General features: G+C 43.6%; 1 protein-coding gene across 2 annotated transcripts in view; it reads right to left on the bottom strand.

Moving 5' to 3' along the window:
- Positions 1-19,288, bottom strand: part of RELN (reelin) — a 524,687-nt gene that overhangs the window by 469,269 nt on the left and 36,130 nt on the right. For both annotated transcript variants that reach the window (XM_069977829.1, XM_069977836.1), the window contains exon 2: positions 4,444-4,554. In XM_069977829.1, the coding sequence (XP_069833930.1) occupies positions 4,444-4,554 (111 nt within the window). The remainder of the gene's footprint in view (positions 1-4,443; positions 4,555-19,288) is intronic.

The raw sequence follows: 19,288 nt of genomic DNA, 5'->3' as shown, positions 1-19,288 counted from the left end.
TCTATTTTACTCAACTATCATTTGAAAGAAAATATCAGAAACCTATCCCATCCTTATCCCAACCCATGGATGAGAGCGAGGTCTTAAGAATTGCATGCCCCCCAGCAGCTAATAATAAGTTGATATAGATATAAATTATTTATCATTGTTACTTATCTTCTGTTAGACTTTGTAGAACGGACAGAGTCCCTTGTGACTGCTGCCATAGATGTCATTCATCCTGTGCAGCTATAATAGGCTGTGTTCTTTTTTTCCTGCTTTTACCCATTCACATGCTCCCTTATACAGGCACAAATTAAAACTTTTTATTCTTAACCCAGTACTTGATAGAGTGATGTGCCCTAAATATTACACCTAGAGCTTTGATCCTAATTTAAGCTGTTCTTAGACCTAAGATTCTGAAAAGCTCTGATTCTACTCATGGCATTTGCTTCAAATTATACTACATGTAATTACAGCAATAATGTATTGCAAAGGATAAAATCTGCAAGAAGGTAATCTGTCTTTGCAAATATAAAGCATATGTACAATCTATATTATTATTATTATTCTGTAACAAAGGAGCTTTGTTTAACCCCTAGACGACCCTGGACGTAGGGTTACGTCATGGAAGTCTGTCCCCAGACGACCCATGATGTAACCTTACGTCCTGGGTGTTTTTCCCGCTATGAAGCGCGCTCCGGAGCGGAGCGCGCTTCATGGCAGGTGGGGGCCGGCTGCAAACAGCAGCCGGGACCTCACCGGTAATGACACGCTGCAGCAATCGCGCTGCCGCGTGTCATTAACCCCTTAAACGCCGCGATCGTTTTAAGTGCGGCGTTTAAGTGTAAGTGACAGGGGGAGTCCCCTGTCACTTACTGATCACACTGCGGGGGTCCCGATCAGTGAAACGGACCACCGAAGGTCTCTTACCTGCCTCCGTGCGGTCCGATCGGCGATCTGCTACACTGAGTCTGCACAGGCAGGCTCAATGAGCAGATCGCCGATAACACTGATCAATGCTATGCCTATGGCATAGCAATGATCAGTGTAAAAATCAAAGTAGTGTATGTAGAAGTCCCCCAAAGGGACTTCAAAAGTGTAAAAAAAAAAAAGTTAAAAACACTATTACACTACCCCAAAACCCCTCCCCCAATAAAAGTCTAAATCACCCCCCTTTCCCATTATATAAATAAAACATATAAAAATGAATAAATAGATAAACATATAATATACCGTAGCGTGCGTAATTGTCCGATCTATTAAAATATAACAAGCGTCATTGTGATCGGTAAACGGCGTACACGAAAAGAGGGGGAAAAGTGCGCAGATTACCGATTTTATGTTACATTATATATTAAAAAAAATCAATAAAAAGTGATCAAAACGTCCGATCTTCACAAATATGTTATTAATAAAATCTCGAGATCATGGCGGAAAAATTGACGCCCCATACAGCCCCGTAGGTGAAAAAATAAAACCGTTATAAGCGTCACAATAGGCCCATTTTATTAATATTTAATTGCCAAAAAAAAGGATCTCATAAAAAAATACATATATAACATTAGAGAATCTGTGTAACCTGCATATGGTTGTGTTCAGACTGACCTATAGAATAATAGTATCATGTCGCTGTTACCATATAGTGCATTACGTAGACACAGGAACCCCCCAAACGTTACCATATTGCATTCTTATTTACGATTTCACCTATTTATATCTTCATAAATAATATATTTGGGATTCCGTCATACATGTTATGGTAAAATGAATGACGCCATTACAAAGTACAACTATTCCTGTAACAAATAAGCACTTACATGGCCTGTAGATAGAAAACTGAGAGTGCTAGAGCTCTTAGAAGGGGAGGAAGGAAAAACGAAAACACTAAGATCAAAATTTGCGCGGTCCACTGGGTCATTTTGGGCCTGGTCCTCAAAGGGTTAAACCATATTCACTTATATATTACGGTATGAGGCTATGTTCACACAACGTCACGGAACGGCCGGTCTCTGAAAAGATCATCCCGAACAGTACTGCAGTACCAGCTGGATGATCTTTAGAGCCGCAGAGTTCTGATGTGGGCGCATCTGTGTGCGCCCGCATTAGAACTCCCCACTGCACACTATGGAGTGTGCATCCAGAGCCGCTAGCTCCATAGAGTGCACTGACAGGGTTTTCTGCAGCTGCCATTCACTGAATAGTGGGCGCAGAGAGCTGACATGTCAGTCTTCTACGGCGCTGCGAGAGATCCCGGCCGGAGCGTATGCCATGTGTATATGCTGCGGCCGGGATCCCATAGATGGCAAGGCAACGTATATTTTCGTACAAAGTATGGCCGTTGTTGCCGACTACAACGGCCATACTTTTACGAAAATATACGTTGTGTGACCATAGCCTTATGCTGTGAAATTTTGGAATGGATAAAACATGACACATCTAAAAAAAGGATCTCACCCTCATAAAAAAAATTAAAATTACCCAAAGTAAACAAAAACAAAAAAAATCATCTACACCACGTATGAAATGGGGTAAAAATAATAAGCCACAGTTGATTTTCATCACATCATATACCTCAGAAAAAAAAATGGAATAAAACGTGATCAAAAAGGTCAATCTACACTGAAATGGTACCGATGAAAACATGAGCCCTCTAACAACTCTGTATGTAAAAGAATAAAAAAGGCATAAAGGTCAGAATATGACAGTTTAAAGATTTTTTTACAATTGGATTTTAGTAAAACATAACAAAAATTAAACAAATTGGGTATCAATGTAAATTTACTAGCCTGAAAAACACAGATAACATGTCAGTTTAACCACACTGTAAATAGTGTAAAATTCCACCCCAAGCAAGCAAAATCGCATTTTGTTTTCAAATATTTTTCTTCGGTTTTGTAGTATATTTTATGGTAAAAGGTAGGGTGTCATTAAAAATTACAAATGGTCCTGCGATTCACTACTGTGCCCTCAACACAATATTATGACAAGAGATTGTAGATTATAAGTAGAGATAAGTGAACCTCGAGCATGCTCGAGTCCATCCGAACCCAATCGTTCGGCATTTGATTAGCGGGGGGCTGCTGAAGTTGGATAAAGCCCTAAGGCTATGTGGAAAAACTGGATATAGTCATTGGCTGTATCCATGTTTTCCAGACAACCTTAGAGCTTTATCCAACTTCAGCAGCCACCGCTAATCAAATGCCTAATGATCGGGTTCGGATAGACTCGAGCATGCTCGAGGTTCGCTCAGCTCTAATTATAAGCCCTCACAGGCAGGGTTCTCTATACCTATGTACCAGTCTGCCATTTACCTTATACATGTAACATGTTTTGATTTAGTAATGTTCTGTTTGTCACTATCCCCTATTGCTTGTAAAGTGCTCTGGAATCAAGGGCACTTTAAAAATAAATAATAATAATGATAAAATAATAAAGAGCTGCAATAAAAACATTTCTTTAGGTAACTGCAATTGGCTGAGTGGGACGTTAGGGAGCCGGGAGCCACAGAAGCAGGCCGGAGTGTGGTAATGTATTAAACGGGCAGCGGTGGGTTTAGGGGAATGGGGCTTTACATAATCAAGCGGAATGAAAAATCTGCTGTGAGTATGTAAACCCAAGTAATAGCCAACGATCGGCACACCAGTAGCCGAGGTGCCATGGGGAAACCGTAGAAATCTAAAGAAGAAATCCCGGCACTCTCGTATTTGCAATAAAGAAGTAGTGTTTATTAACACATGTGGTTCGCTGCACGCGTTCTGACCATAAGGTCTTTATCAACAGAAGGTCTGTTAATAAAGACCTTACGGTCGGAACGCGTGCAGCAAACCTCATGTGTTAATAAACACTACTTCTTTATTGAAAATACGAGAGTGCCGGGATTTCAAGTATGTAAACCCATGCAGAATGGCAGGACACAGGATCGCAGCACATTTCGCTGCAGAATTCGCACCCTAAGGGTATGTTCACACTACGTAAAAGTTGCCAAAGGCAAAAACGGCCATACTTTTGGCGGGGTGGAATAATGCCTTACTTTCAATGGGATCCCGGCCGGAGCGTATACACATGGTATACGTTCCGTCCGGGATCCCATACGGGGCCGCAAATAACTGACATGTCAGTTTTCTGCGACCGGAATTCAGTGAATTCCAGCCGCAGAAAGCTCTGTCAGTTCACACATTGAAGCAAGCGGCTCCGGCCGCTTGCTTCACTGTGTGCTATGGGAAACTCTGATGCGGGCGCGCGCTAATGCGCCCGCATCAGAGCTCTGCAGCCGGGAAGATCCGGCCAGGGTCACGGAACGGCCAGTCCCTTACGTAGTGTGAACATAGCCTTATAGTAAACAAGTACACATAATTTTTAAGCCAACTTATATGCTTTATGTGGATAATCTGTAAAGCTAAATGTTCTACGTATTTCTGTAACCTATAGGTAAAATAACTATAAAAGTCATATTTGACTCACCAAATCCAAATGCCTTGGATCCTCCGATACTTTGAGATGCTTGTATACTAGTAGATGTATATAATCCAGTCACTAAAAGGCCATCAAAGTAGGTACTCGTTGATATAGTCACTGTTAATAAATAACACACATTTATTACATAGAAAATAGTAGAAATAGCTATACTAACAGAAGCAAACAGACATCTATCCAATAGCCTTTTCATACCCCGAGTTATAAATAATATAAGGAGAATTCAGCACATCTAGAGCAAAGAAAGTTTAAAGGCTTTACATTACCAAGCACAATACCAAGTGGCAGATGGATAAAAGGCTCTTTTACATTTACAATGAGATAAATGGATCTTTTGTGTGGCCAGGAAATCATCACTATTGACTACATATGACCCTATGCAAAGAGGCGATGTGTAGCCAACGGTGATGAAGTTTAAAGGTAACATGAACAATCAATCGAGTGGTGTAGCAATAAGGGTTGCAACCAGGGAAGAGCAGGAGCCATAAGAGGTGACCATTAATATGGGGGAGGAAGATTCATATGGGCTATGGATCTCCAGGCTGTAGAACTATAACCCCAAACATGTCCTGCTGACAGCTCATAATGGAAGTTGTAGTTTTGCAACCTATGGCTTCCCAGGGTGCAGAACTACAATCCCCATAATGTCCGGCAGGCAGTTCATTGTGGAAGATACTTTGTAATATGTCTAAAAATGCTTCCTCCTTTTATTCTCAAATATTCTCTCTTCACTGTCTGGAGACAGAGGATGAGACAGATCTATAAAAAAGAAATGTCATCCCAGGGCTTTATACATAGTTTAGACTGCTCACTACAGCTTTATCATGATTTTCATGCTGCTGCTTTTTAGGCCCTAATACATGGAGCAATAATCTGCCAAATCTGGATGTTTTGGCAGATTATCGATCTGTGTAATAAAGACGATGATCAGCTGATAAAACGATCATCGGCTGATTGTTGTCATTAATTCCAAACCAAAAATCATTGTCCGCCAGGCCTGGATTGCTACAAGTGATAGCAATGTGCAGCTGATCACTGATAACTGTAAAAAAAAGTTTATAAGTACTTCTCCACACTCTCTTAGAGCTTGTCTTTCAAGTGACAAGCCACTCAGCCAATAACTGCCCAAGACGGGACCACCGCGGCCAGTGATTGGCTGAGCGGCCTGCCACTTCAGAAACCGGCTTGAAATTCCACCAGTGGCTGCGGACAGAACACCATAGAGAGGTATGTATAAACTTCATTATTTTAAACTTTTAAAACAAGGGATGCACAGACATCACTAACAATCTAGCAGATCGGAGGTGGTTTACATTACTGATCAGACCAGGTAATACAGAATGCAGAACAGAAATCTGCAAAATAACATATATAAGAAATATGATCACCAGATATAGTGCTAATCCTCATGAATACAACCAATGACCACTTATCCTTAAAGAAGAAGTCTCTTTGTTTAACAAGTGCTGGGGAGGATAAAATAAATAATGTGCTCTTACCTCCCCTCAGCACTGGGGTGGGGGGTAAGAGCATGTTATTTCTTTCATCCTCCCCCTCCTCAGCACTTTAAAAAAAAAAAAAAAAAAAGCTTTGCCCGGACTTCTTTTTTATAAAAGTTATCTGATAGGACAGGTATGGTTTAAGTCTATGTAAATTAGAAAAATGTAGAATTTCCTATTGTTTACATAATAAAAAATAATTAAAACGACCTGTGAACGACATTTTAACCCCTTCAGGTGGTGGCTAATTTTGGCCTTAAATGTGCACTGTCATTACCAATAAATAATGTTAACTCAGCAGGAAAGGTAATATACTACATCTTGCAATTTACTTCTTTTTTTTTTTTTTGCCTATTTTCTATTTGAAAGATAATGTTATAAAACTGGCCACTAGGGGTCTCACTTACTGCAAAACTGCAGTCAAGGACCTGTCACTAAAGCCATTTGGTCTTTAGTAACAGCAAAAAAAAAGAAAAAAAACAGACCAAATGAAGGAAGTGACCTCAGGTGTCCCTCTGCTCTGAACAGAATGGCCCAGTGAAAAAGAATACTGATTGGCCAGCAGCTGCACAACCTGTACACTGCGGCAGCTAAGAAAAAACAACAGCATACATAAGGCAAGCATTAATTATTTATCTTCTGTTTTTTATTTTTCATACGTTATTACAGGTACACTTTAAAGGGGTATTACACTCGAATTAAACTTTCAATGTTCTGCTGCTCCTAGGAAGAAAATAACAGAAAACTTATTCTTATTTTTCCACGCTCCCCCAGTGTCCTCCTTCGTGACCCAGCTAAACAATCCCATCTCTACTTCCGAGACACTCATTTTGGTGACAGCTCACTCAGCCAATCACTGACTGAGACATCACTGACTGAGACAGGACAGTGCCACAGCCAGTGATTGGATGAGCAGGCTGTCACCCCTTGAGAGAAGTCCATCTCTAACTTGGTGGCGGGATCATTCGTCCAAGACCCAAAGATGACATAGGAGGACATTGGGGGAAAGTAAAAAGATGGCTGTTTATTATGTTCTCCCCAAGGACAACAGCATATTGAAAGGTTAATTTGACTGTGTGTCTTATTTTATTTTTTAGTGTTTTTTTAGTTACATTATTTTACTGTCCCACTAGGGAACTTATGTAATTGTTTGATGACACATATAAACTAAGCCATGTCAGCACAGTAGTGAGAAGATTTAACTACATTGTAGCTGTTGGCATTATCATGAATGGTGATGCCAGGAGTTCTGAAATCCGGTCTGTATCACATAGTCCATAAACATGGTATTTGCATGGAACACGTAAATCAGGTCTTATTCTTTTTGTGTGTAAGCAGCAAAATCCCAATATCAACTAGACACCAAGATTTTTTTATTTACACTTATTTCTCGAAAAACCCCACCCACCCATTTACCCCTTCTTCCTCCTCCCTGGTTTGTACTTGTCTCATGATTTACTATAATTATTGTTATTATATCTTAAGTAAACAATGCATCTATCATCTGTTAACTGAAAAACATTACATACACGTGAGATAATCATCTGTATAAAGGTGAAGTAAACAGCGCAGAAGATATTCAATAAGCAAAATATGGGTATTAAAATTTCATGAGATGCTCACAAATATTCTGAATTAATCAGCTACTGCACATTTATTGTTTAATATTTAATGCCCCTGCTTCTACAATCCTTTAGAAGAATTCAGTATTATTATACGCTTTTACAAATAAAAAGCAGCCTTCCTCTCTGGTGCTGCATGTTAACAGGGGCAATATGTAATTATTTGTTATGTTGCTACACAGAATGAAATGTATTGCTTCATAACCTAGAAAAGAGTAATGGTACGGAACTAAGGGCTGCTGTCCACATATCATTTCTATAACGGATTACAAACATTAGCTTAGTAAGAACATAAATGCCAAAATCCCTAAGGTCACAACAAAGTATACTCCACTGTACTGTAATACTGCCTACTACAGGGAGGAATTTACTAATCATATACAGGACTGGCTGTAGTCATCACAAATTTGCACCTTTTAGTTTCTTTACAGATCCTAGTTTATGCTCTACACATAGGTATTCACTGACTGGTAAGTGAGTGCTCTATATATAGGTATTCTTTGACTGTAAGGATCATTTAAATACTACAACCACTTTGAAAAGTCTCAAATTTGCGCAATGTGATTTCCACCCAGAGCACACTTACTGTAAACTTGGAAATTCACACTCTAGTTAAGCATATACTTGTGTGCAACCAATTTATCAAACAGTGCTTAATATTTAGTGAATTGGTTGTATCTAAGTACCTTATTCACATGCATACAAACGACTGTACAAAAGAGGCAAAATTATACCCCTCCTCAGTTTGTTTTTGACCCAACACTTTGTGAACATAGTCTGGGTTTTCGGAGTTTCCAATCCACTCCTGGTTTTGGTTGCAAAATATAGCCTGATAGTACATTTAGTGCATAGTGCACCTGATCAGTTTTGTATTCTGTACTATATTCAGCAGTGTGATAATACTTTTCAGTGCACCTATGTATTATGCATTATACCGTTCTTTGTGTAGTGCATTTTGAAATGAGTGGCAAGGGTTGTAACCTACCTTAGTAAGTTGGAGTTTGCCACAGCTTACACTGTGTTCTGTATTAAAGGGGTACTCCGGGCCGGGGGGTATTTTTGAGGATCGCCAGGGAGGGGGTGGAAATTGAAGCCGGGCGCCGGTGCTGGAACGGGAGAAGTAAGTTACCTCCGGCTTCAATTTCCACCCCCTCCCTGGCGATCCTTAAAAATACCCCCGGCCCAGAGTACCCCTTTAACCTCTTAAGGACATAGGACGTACCGGTACGTCCTATGTCCTCACTTGCACCTCAAAGCGGGGCCGCGCGGCGGCCCCGCTTTGAAGTGCCGCGATCCCGGGTGCCGTGAGTAGCCCGGGACCGCTGCTATTAGCGGGCACGGTCTGATCGCCGTGCCCGCTAATTAGCTAATCGGAGGCAGCTGTCAAAGTTGACAGCTGCCTCCGATTACCGGAGGCAACGTTTCCCTGGTGTCTAGTGGGGGAGATCGCTCCTCCGGGACCTTGTCCCGGAGGAGCGATCTCCGTTACTGATGCCGGCCGGGGACGCGTCCAAGATGGCGCCGTCCTCGGCTCGGCACTCGTTCGTTTTCGGCTGCAGCAGCCGAAAGCAAACGAGTGCCGATCTCATGGATCTCTGCAGCATATCTATGCTGCAGAGATCTCAATGAGAGATCCAAGTGTATATACTAGAAGTCCCCTAGGGGGGCTTCTAGTATATGTGTAAAAAAAAAAAAAAAAAGTGGTGTTAATAGTAAAAAGCCCCCTCCCCTAATAAAAGTCTGAATCACCCCCCTTTTCCCAGGTTTTAAATAAAAGTAAACAAATAAATAAATAAATAAACATGTTTGCTATCGCCGCGTGCGTAATCGCCCGAACTATTAATTAATCACATTCCTGATCTCGTACGGTAAACGGCGTCAGTGCAAAAAAATCCCAAAGTGCAAAATTGCGCATTTTTGGTCGCATCAAATCCAGAAAAAATTTAATAAAAAGCGATCAAAAAGACGTATATGGGCAATCAAGGTACCGATAGAAAGATCAAATCGTGGCGCAAAAAATGACACCTCGCACAGCCCCATAGACCAAAGGATAAAAGCGCTATAAGCCTGGGAATGGAGCGATTTTAAGGAACGTATATTGGTTAACAACGGTTTGAATTTTTTACAGGCCATCAGATACAATATAAGTTATACATGTTATATATCGTTGTAATCGTAACAACTTGAGGAACATGCATAACAAGTCAGTTTTACCCCAGGGTGAATGGCGTAAAAACACATTTCCCCCAAATAAAAGAAATGCGTTTTTTTTTTCAATTTCACCACACTTCGAATTTTTTTCTGGTTTCGCAGTGTACTTTATGCAAAAATTCAGCCTGTAATTGCAAAGTACAATTAGTGACGCAAAAAATAAGGGGTCATGTGGGTTTCTAGGTGGAAAAATGCAAGTGCTATGACCTTTTAAACACAAGGAGGAAAAACCGAAAACGTAAAAACGAAAATGGGCCATGTCCTTAAAGGGTTAAAGGGGCACTCCGGCAAAAATATTTTTCTTTCAAATTAACTGGTTTCAGAAACATATAGATTTATAATATACTTCTATTTACAAATCTCAAGTCTTTCCATACCTACTAGCTGCTGTATATCCTGAAGGAATAGGTGTATTCTTTCCAGTGTGACATAGTGCTCTCTGCTGCCACCTCTGTCTGATACAGGAACTGTCCAAAGCAGGAGAGGTTTTCTGTGGGGATTTGCTTCTGCTGTGGACAGTTCCTGACATGGACAGTAGTGGCAGCACAGAGCAGTCTGTCAGACTGGAAAGAATATACCACTTCCTGCAGGGCATACAGCAGCTGATAAGTACTGGAAGGTTTGAGATTTTAAATAGAAGTAAATTACAAATCTGTATAACTTTTACCAGTTGATTTGAAAGGACGATATATGCCGGAGTACCCCTTTAAATCCGTTATGTGGGCCGATTATTGGCAAGGAGTATTGCTAGAAATGCTCCTTCGCCTGATAATCAGCCTGTGTAAAAGGTCCTTAACACAGAAACCTCGGCTGATCTTACATTATCTTTTGTGCGGTAAAAAATATCGCTATCGCCCGCACATCTCACTGGCCAATAGTAATATATATATATATATATATATATATATATATTAATGGCCACATGAAGAATACAGTGATTGTTCGTGCGGCACAGATGCTCAATTAATCGTACCTTCTGAGGGCACTGCAAATAAACGCCGGAGTATTGTATGTAGGCTGGTAGGGTTTGTCTGCCAAGGCTGCTTTTTAGTCCCAGGCTGTGGAGCCGGTAAGCCCCACCTCCGACTCCAACTACGAGTCTTGAATTTTATCAGGACCGACTCCGACTTCAGCTCCCTCATAAATGGCAAGTTAGATACCAAGGGAGTTATTTTTCACACTAATGTAAAGAAGAACTGGCTTAGCATCTTCTTCCTAATGTCCTACATGATCCTGGTGCAACTTCTGAGTGAATAAGGGAAAGATATAAAGCAGATTCTCCTGTGTGTGTGCAGTGTATGAACCTAGTCTCCAGCCACCATGTCCTGAACAAAAGTACTTAAAGCTCACCTGAAGAGATGAGTCTTCAGGGCACGCTTGAAACTTTGGGTGTTGGAAATAAGTCTGAGGTCTTTGCAATGCCCTTCCCAAAGACCTCAGACTTATTTTCAACACCCACAGCTTCAAGCATGCCCTGAAGACCCATCTCTTCAGGTGAGTTTATAACATTCCCTAATCTCATCTCCCTCTCTGCAATCCCATCTCCATCCTCTCTATAACCTCTTCTGTGCCATCTACATTGTACTTGCTACCTGAACTCAGAAAATGGAGTGTGACTGGCTCGCCCAATAACCTATAGGCACTTTGAGACTTTATGTACACGGACTGGAATACTGGCAAATAAAGCACTTGTTGCCTCTCGTATCACCCTCAGTCCTCCTAGTCTGTATGCTTCTGCAAGCAGGTCTCTAATTATGTATTGTTTATTTTAATTTATTTATTGTATAATTTAATATAAATATAACGACTTTTGGTTCCAACGCGGTCATGTAAGGGCGCGCATCAGAGGAGCTCCCGGTGTGAGGCGGCATTGTACCTTACAATTCCGCCGCCGACGGCGACAGACCAGCCCGGGGGGACACGGCAGCAGGCGGCCATCAGGGGGGCGAACAGATGGAGCGTTATCTGCTCCGCAGCACCCAGAAACAGCCTCAGACGCCGGGCCTCATGGCGGCAGAGGGACCCAACATGGCGCCGGAGGAGGAGCGCACAGCATCAGACGGCTCCCAGCAGGCAAGCGAATACTGGCGGGGCACAGACCCGGGACAGCTGCATCATGCCCACGGATCACCAGTGAGCCCGGCACATCCTCCCGACTGCACTAGGGGAGAGAGCACACTGGAAGCCGGCCAGCAGGCATTACAATCCGGCATCAGGGAGGCAGCAGCAGATGCAAGCGCTGGTAATTATGTTCCCTTTGTGGGAGAGACTCAGCATGTAACTGCAGCTCTGAGGGGTCCCTATCAGCAACAAGTCCCTGCAGACAGTCTTGCATTCCCACCCCAGACCCCACTGCAGGGAAATGAGACACAAAGCAGAGTCCGGGATCAGTTGCTGGATTATGCTGGGGGAACAGGCAGGGATGTTAGCACTGCTAATTATAACTACTCACAAGGAGGACAGTCGCCTGCAATTGACTATAAGCTATTGGCAGCTGCAGTTACACAACACATAATCCCAAATATGCAAAAACTAATAGAGGAAGCTTTTAAAACCTCTCTATCTCAGATACGCAAGGAGGTTACTGATCACGGCACCAGACTAGAGGCTGTAGAACAACGAGTTTCTGCCCTAGAAGATGAAAACGACTTCCTTCGCTCCCGTGTACGCCAATTATACAATGAAACTGAGGTTATGGAAGATAAAATAGACGATTTGGAGAATCGTTCCAGAAGGAACAATTTGCACATTATAGGGATATCGAAGAAAGTTGGCACAGCTGACCTACAACCGTTCTGTGAGCGGGACATACCAAGGGCCCTAGACCTGCCCCATGCATGCAGAATTGAAAGGGTGCACAGATTGGGCATGCCCCCCAGTACCCGTGAGAGTGTGTGGGATCAGGTGAACACAAGGCCTCGTCCAGTTATCTTTAGATTGTTAGACTTTAATGATAAAACAGCCATCTTAAGAGCTTACAGGAAGAGGTCACAGCCCCTGGAGATAAAGGGCATGCGTCTTATGATCTTTGAGGATCTCTCTGCAGAAGTCACGAAGCGGCGCAGGGCTTTCAGTAATGTTTGCACAGCATTATTCAAGGCGAAAAAGAAATTCCAGCTGCAATATCCGGCAACCCTGCGCATTTTTCATAACGATGGCTCAGTGTCGACTTACAAATCACCCAAACTGGCGGAAGACGCCATCAGGAGAAATGAGCCTTCCCATGGGTCACAGCCATCTAGTCAACGATCACAGGGCCGACTCACCCAGGGATCCGCCTTTCGTCCGGAGCAATCTTCACCCAAGGAGCAGCGCAGACGTACAAGACGCATCAGGCGCGTCAGAAGCCGCTCCAGGTCTCCTCCACCTGACTGAGTTTGCTGCTGGAGGGGTTGGAACCCCGCTGCTCGAAGGACATTAGCAAGTATCTCACATGCACCTAATTAGATGGTTGTCTTTATCATTTAACTCTGTTTTTCTTTACATAGCAAAGGACCTGCTGATACCTCGATCCTCGGGGCATAACTTTTTGTTTACTTATGTAATGGTGCCCCCACGGGAGCCTGTTACATGACTGAAAAAAGAGAAGTCTCATACTCAGGGATGGAGGGACAGCCCCTTATCATCAGGCTCCCTCACGAGTTGACAAAACATTTTTGTTTGGTTATGTTCTGTTGTTGTTTTTATGTGTTCCTAGTTTTACTCATGAGAAACACGGTATATGGCATTGGGGTCAAATGTTTTTTTCATATGCTTTCGGGGGGAGAGGGGAGGGGGGACCTCAGCTATGAGCTAAGACAAATTTGTGGTCACCATGTACTCAGTGATGGACTTATTCTCTCTGTGGCTGTCTTCTTATTACAATTTATCCTTGCATTCTATCTTTGTCCTATCGTAACATGGAACGTCAAGGGGTTGAGGTCACCTAATAAGCGAGTGCAGCTACTTCGCTTTCTGAGGAGATACCGCCCCGACATTGTAATGATGCAGGAAACCCACCTCTCAGCGGAGGACATGGATAGAATGCAATGATTTTGGGTGGGCAATGTTTACGGGTCTCCATCGGTAGATGGTAAGGCGGGAGTCCTTACGCTGATCCACAAATCTTTCCAATTTAAACTAGTACCTCATACCAATGATGCCGAAGGCAGGGTCTCGCACTTGATTATAGACCACCAGGGGGAGCAATATAGTGTTTTTAACATCTACGCCCCCAATGGGGACAATAAGAGCTTCTTTGCGGGGCTGGCCAGAAGAAGATGGTGGGAGGGGACTTTAATACAGTCCTCGACCCAAAGGAAGATAGAAAGGGGACTTCAGCAGACCCTACACAACCCCGCTCTAGGGATAAAGTGCTGCCGGGTTTCCTGGAACAAACGGGTCTGGAGGACGCGTGGCGCCTCGCACATCCAGCTGACAGGGATTTCACACACTTCTCACACCCCCACCAATCCTGGTCTAGAATAGACTACATCCTAACCAGCCCGATACTCAGTCGCAGGATAGAGTCGATAAAACACGGGGACCTAGTTATTACCGACCATTCACCAGTTGTATTGAACCTGTTCCCTTCCAGTCCCATGGGAAGCGAGTATATCTGGAGGTTTCCCTCCTTCATGACGGAGGATGAAACGTTCATTGAACTCCTGAGAGGGTGGTGGACGGAATTCGACTATTATAATGCAGAACATAAGTCCACTCCTCAATTATTCTGGGAAACAAGTAAAGTAGTCCTTAGAGGCAAATTAATATCCCATATTACCTCAATGAAAAAAAAACCCGCCACCCAGTACAAAAAGGCAAGTGACAACCTCAGATGTGCCTATACAGCCTTCCTGGGGGACTCATCTGACTCCAACAGGGAGGCCTGGCAAGTAGCCAAGGCTGACTATGAGCTCTGGCTTGACAGACGGGATAGGATGTACCGTTCCCAGGGCGAGGTGGAATTTTTCCGCCACAGTAATAAGGCGGGCAGACTCCTGGCTAGGCTAGCTAAAGGTAGACACCCCCCGGCACATGTGCTAGCACTGAGAGACCAACAGGGGACCCTGCACACCACCCCGACCCAAATAAATAAAATTCTGGGGGATTATTACACGTCACTCTATTCCCCGCCCCCCTTGGAAACGGGTGCCTTGTCTACCTTCCTGGCAGATCTATCACTCCCCTCCCTCTCTGAGGAGCAGCAGGAGGTCCAAAATTCGGAAATCACAGAGGAGGAAGTTCGTAGGGCTATAAAGGCCTCCTCCAATGGCAAGGCTCCCGGACCCGACGGGTTTACGGGGGAATTTTTTAAAATGTTAATAGATCAAATCGCACCTAGCCTTACTAAGCATTTTAATTCTATGTTTGCCACTGGCAGTATCCCGGCAGGAGCAAAAATGGCGTATATAAAAGTCCTTCCTAAGTCGGGCAAAGACCCCACAGACCCGGGATCATACCGCCCAATGTCGCTAATAAACCATGACATTAACCCTTTAAGGACATGGCCCATTTTCGTTTTTACGTTTTCGGTTTTTCCTCCTTGTGTTTAAAAGGTCATAGCACTTGCATTTTTCCACCTAGAAACCCACATGACCCCTTATTTCTTGCGTCACTAATTGTACTTTGCAATTACAGGCTGAATTGTTGCATAAAGTACACTGCGAAACCAGAAAAAAATTCAAAGTGTGGTGAAATTGAAAAAAAAAACGCATTTCTTTTATTTGGGGGAAATGTGTTTTTACGCCATTCGCCCTGGGGTAAAACTGACTTGTTATGCATGTTCCTCAAGTCGTTACGATTAAAACGATATGTAACATGTACAACTTATATTGTATCTGATGGCCTGTAAAAAATTCAAACCGTTGTTAACCAATATACATTCCTTAAAATCGCTCCATTCCCAGGCTTATAGCGCTTTTATCCTTTGGTCTATGGGGCTGTGCGAGGTGTCATTTTTTGCGCCATGATGTGATCTTTCTATCGGTACCTTGATTGCGCATATACGACTTTTTGATCGCTTTTTATTACATTTTTTCTGGATTTGATGCGACCAAAAATGCGCAATTTTGCACTTTGGGATTTTTTTGCGCTGACGCCGTTTACCGTACGAGATCAGGAATGTGATTAATTAATAGTTCGGGCGATTACGCACGCGGCGATACCAAACATGTTTATTTATTTATTTATTTGTTTACTTTTATTTAAAACCTGGGAAAAGGGGGGGTGATTCAGACTTTTATTAAGGGAGGGGGATTTTTACTATTAACAACACTTTTTTTTTTTTTTTTACACATATACTAGAAGCCCCCCTGGGGGACTTCTAGTATATACACTTTGATCTCTCATAGAGATCTCTGCAGCATAGATATGCTGCAGAGATCCATGAGATCGGCACTCGTTTGCTTTCGGCTGCTGCAGCCGGAAACAAACGAGTGCCGAGCCGAGGACGGCGCCATCTTGGACGCGTCCCCGGCCGGCATCAGTAACGGAGATCGCTCCTCCGGGACAAGGTCCCGGAGGAGCGATCTCCCCCACTAGACACCAGGGAAACGTTGCCTCCGGTAATCGGAGGCAGCTGTCAACTTTGACAGCTGCCTCCGATTAGCTAATTAGCGGGCACGGCGATCGGACCGTGCCCGCTAATAGCGGCGGTCCCGGGCTACACGCGGCACCCGGGATCGCGGCACTTCAAAGCGGGGCCGCCGCGCGGCCCCGCTTTGAAGTGCTAATGAGGACATAGGACGTACCGGTACGTCCTATGTCCTTAAGAGGTTAAATTGCTGACAAAAATACTGGCGGACCAACTAGCCAACTACATGCCTGACCTAGTGGGGGAGGCACAGGTGGGATTTATTAGAAATAGGTCGGCGGTTTCTAATATTAGAAAAGTACTAGTGGTCTTTGATAGAATCCGACACCGCCCTCAGCCAAACGACAACCCTGCTTTATTGTCTCTAGACGCGGAGAAAGCGTTTGATAATGTTCGTTGGGATTGGCTGTGGGCGGTGTTGGAAAAATTCTCAATTGGAGGGCGCTTTCGGACGTTCCTGGGGGGCCTATACACTGAGCCGGTGGCGAGGGTTCACACCCCGGGGCTCTTATCAGCCCCAATTCCATTAGGAAGTGGCACCCGACAGGGATGCCCACTTTCCCCCCTATTGTTCGACTTGACCATCAAACCTCTAGCCAAATATCTAGAAACCTCGGGCGTGTTCGAGGGCATTCAGGTGGGTGACAGATCAGTTAAAACGACCCTCTTCGCAGACGACCTCCTAATTTTTCTCAACAACCCCCATGACAGCTTACCCACTCTATTTTCTTTCCTGACTGACTATGGCAAACTTTCAGGATATAAAATAAACTTCACAAAGAGTGAGCTTCTCCCTCTGGGCCCATCTCCCCCTCCCTGGACACGTGCAGCCAGACCGTCTTCAATACAGGTGGCCAGGTCGCATATAACATATTTAGGGATCAAGGTGGGGAAAACACCAGATTCTCTGTACTCATTAAACTACCCCCCATTGTTAAATAAAATCCATGCAGAACTACGTAAGTGGGCACAGTTGCCAATTACCTTTATGAGAAGATGTCACCTGGTAAAAATTGTCAGTTTCGCGCGGTTGTTATACCCACATCAAACCCTCCCTCTGCTTATAAAACATACTGATATAAATAGACTTCGCCAGGCTTTCTCCAAATTTATATGGGCGGGTAGACGCCCAAGAATTGCCTTCCAAAAATTAGCTCTGGGTAAGTCAGATGGGGGGGCTAAATTTTCCAAATGTTAGGGGGTACAATGTAGTCTGTCTTCTTCGTCACGTTATTGACTGGCTCCACAGCTCCTCCTATCACTCCAACTTTCCCCTTGAGTCAGCACTTCTTCAGCCTTGGAACCCGGTAGCACTTCTCCACACCTCCCACTCCCGTATGCCGCCACAACTCAAAAGCTTTGTCATATTAAAAGATACAGTAATGGCATGGAGGGAGGCGCGAAAGATATTCAAACTTCCTTTCCTGTTATTCAAAAGGATGCCTCTCTTTGGACATCCAGAACCCCCCTGGGGAAGAGCCCCTGGGTGGGCTATGACATGGATGGCCAGGGGAGTTACCCTGGCGGGGCATTTAATTAATTCTGAGAGCAAGCAGTGGTTCACCCCGTCAGAAATTATGTCCAAATTTGATCTTCCTCAGTCTCACTTTCTCTATGTTCAACAGGTGTATGCTTTCTGTTCTACCAGATTACGGAATTTGGGGGAGGAGGCTCAAAGCCATACCTTAGACTGTATCATGGGAACCACTCCTGGAAAGACCTCTATCTCGGTGTTATATAATGCCCTCAGAAACTCTTTTTCCTAAAGATTGATAGGACAGCCCTGTTCCCGATCTGGGCCAAATGGACCTCAGATCCACAAATTCAGGAACACATCTTACAGGGGTGGCACAAGGTCAGGAAGTGCATAATTAATGAGAGATGGAGAGAGACTTATTTTAAATTAGCGCATAATGCACTATATGGCTTCAATATACTTCCCTCTCCGCAATTCCCTGACAGAATCACAGCCTGTCCAAAATGTGACCAGCCCCTTACTAATTTGTGGCATGGGGTATGGAGCTGCTCACATACCCAAGCATATTGGCGGGCCATAGCCAACTATATTCACATTCACTGGAAGATAGAGATATCAACCTCCCCGCAGGCCTTCCTCTTCCATCAACTACGACCCCCAGAGGAAGATACGATAGTAAAGGTACCGGACGTAGTCCACATAGTCATTCATGTGGCATTGCGATGTCTCTTCCAGGAGTGGCTCTCGAGTGGGGCCCCAGATGTTCCTATGGTAGTATCTCAGATGAAAAGATATTTTGGGATAGATACGGTATATGCTGAGAGGCACAAACACACAGGGATCAAGAGATTTTTTGACCGTTGGCGCTCCTTCTTGGAAACCCACTATACTACTCAGGAAATACATGACATAATGTACCCTTTTAGATATACTGAGTGGTACTGTCAGCATGATTTGGGGGGTACTCTGGGGTGCTTGCATGTCCAACAGTCAACACTGGCAGCTCCTAATAGTAATGTATCTCCTTAGAAGGCTTTACGTCCCAGAAGGAGTCTGAGCGGGGGGGCAGGGGAGGGGAGGGGGGCAGGGGAGGGGAGGGGGGGGGGTCTTTCCATTTACCTGCTACTGTACCAAGATAAGAAATAGCATTGTATACAGGCTTAAACATGTATCCTGCCTTACTGTATTGACCCATGATATGTCAGATGTATCTACACCATGTGTTTCCAATTGTGTTTTATGTATAGTTTTCCATTTTATGTTGTTCTTCCCTTTTTCTTTTCTTGGAAGAAGGCTTGTATGCAAAAAATGAATAAAAATTTATTTTGGCACGATACAAATAAATATTATTATTATTATTATTATGATTATTATTATTAAAACTAGACTAGATGGAGCAGGTGGTGTTTTCTAACTAACTATTCACCATACACAAAGAAAAAGTGCTAAC

The sequence above is a fragment of the Dendropsophus ebraccatus genome, chromosome 1 (assembly GCF_027789765.1).
Source record: "Dendropsophus ebraccatus isolate aDenEbr1 chromosome 1, aDenEbr1.pat, whole genome shotgun sequence".
NCBI lineage: Eukaryota > Metazoa > Chordata > Amphibia > Anura > Hylidae > Dendropsophus > Dendropsophus ebraccatus.
Note: the sequence above shows the minus strand (reverse complement) of the source record. Positions and strands in the feature narration are given on the sequence as shown.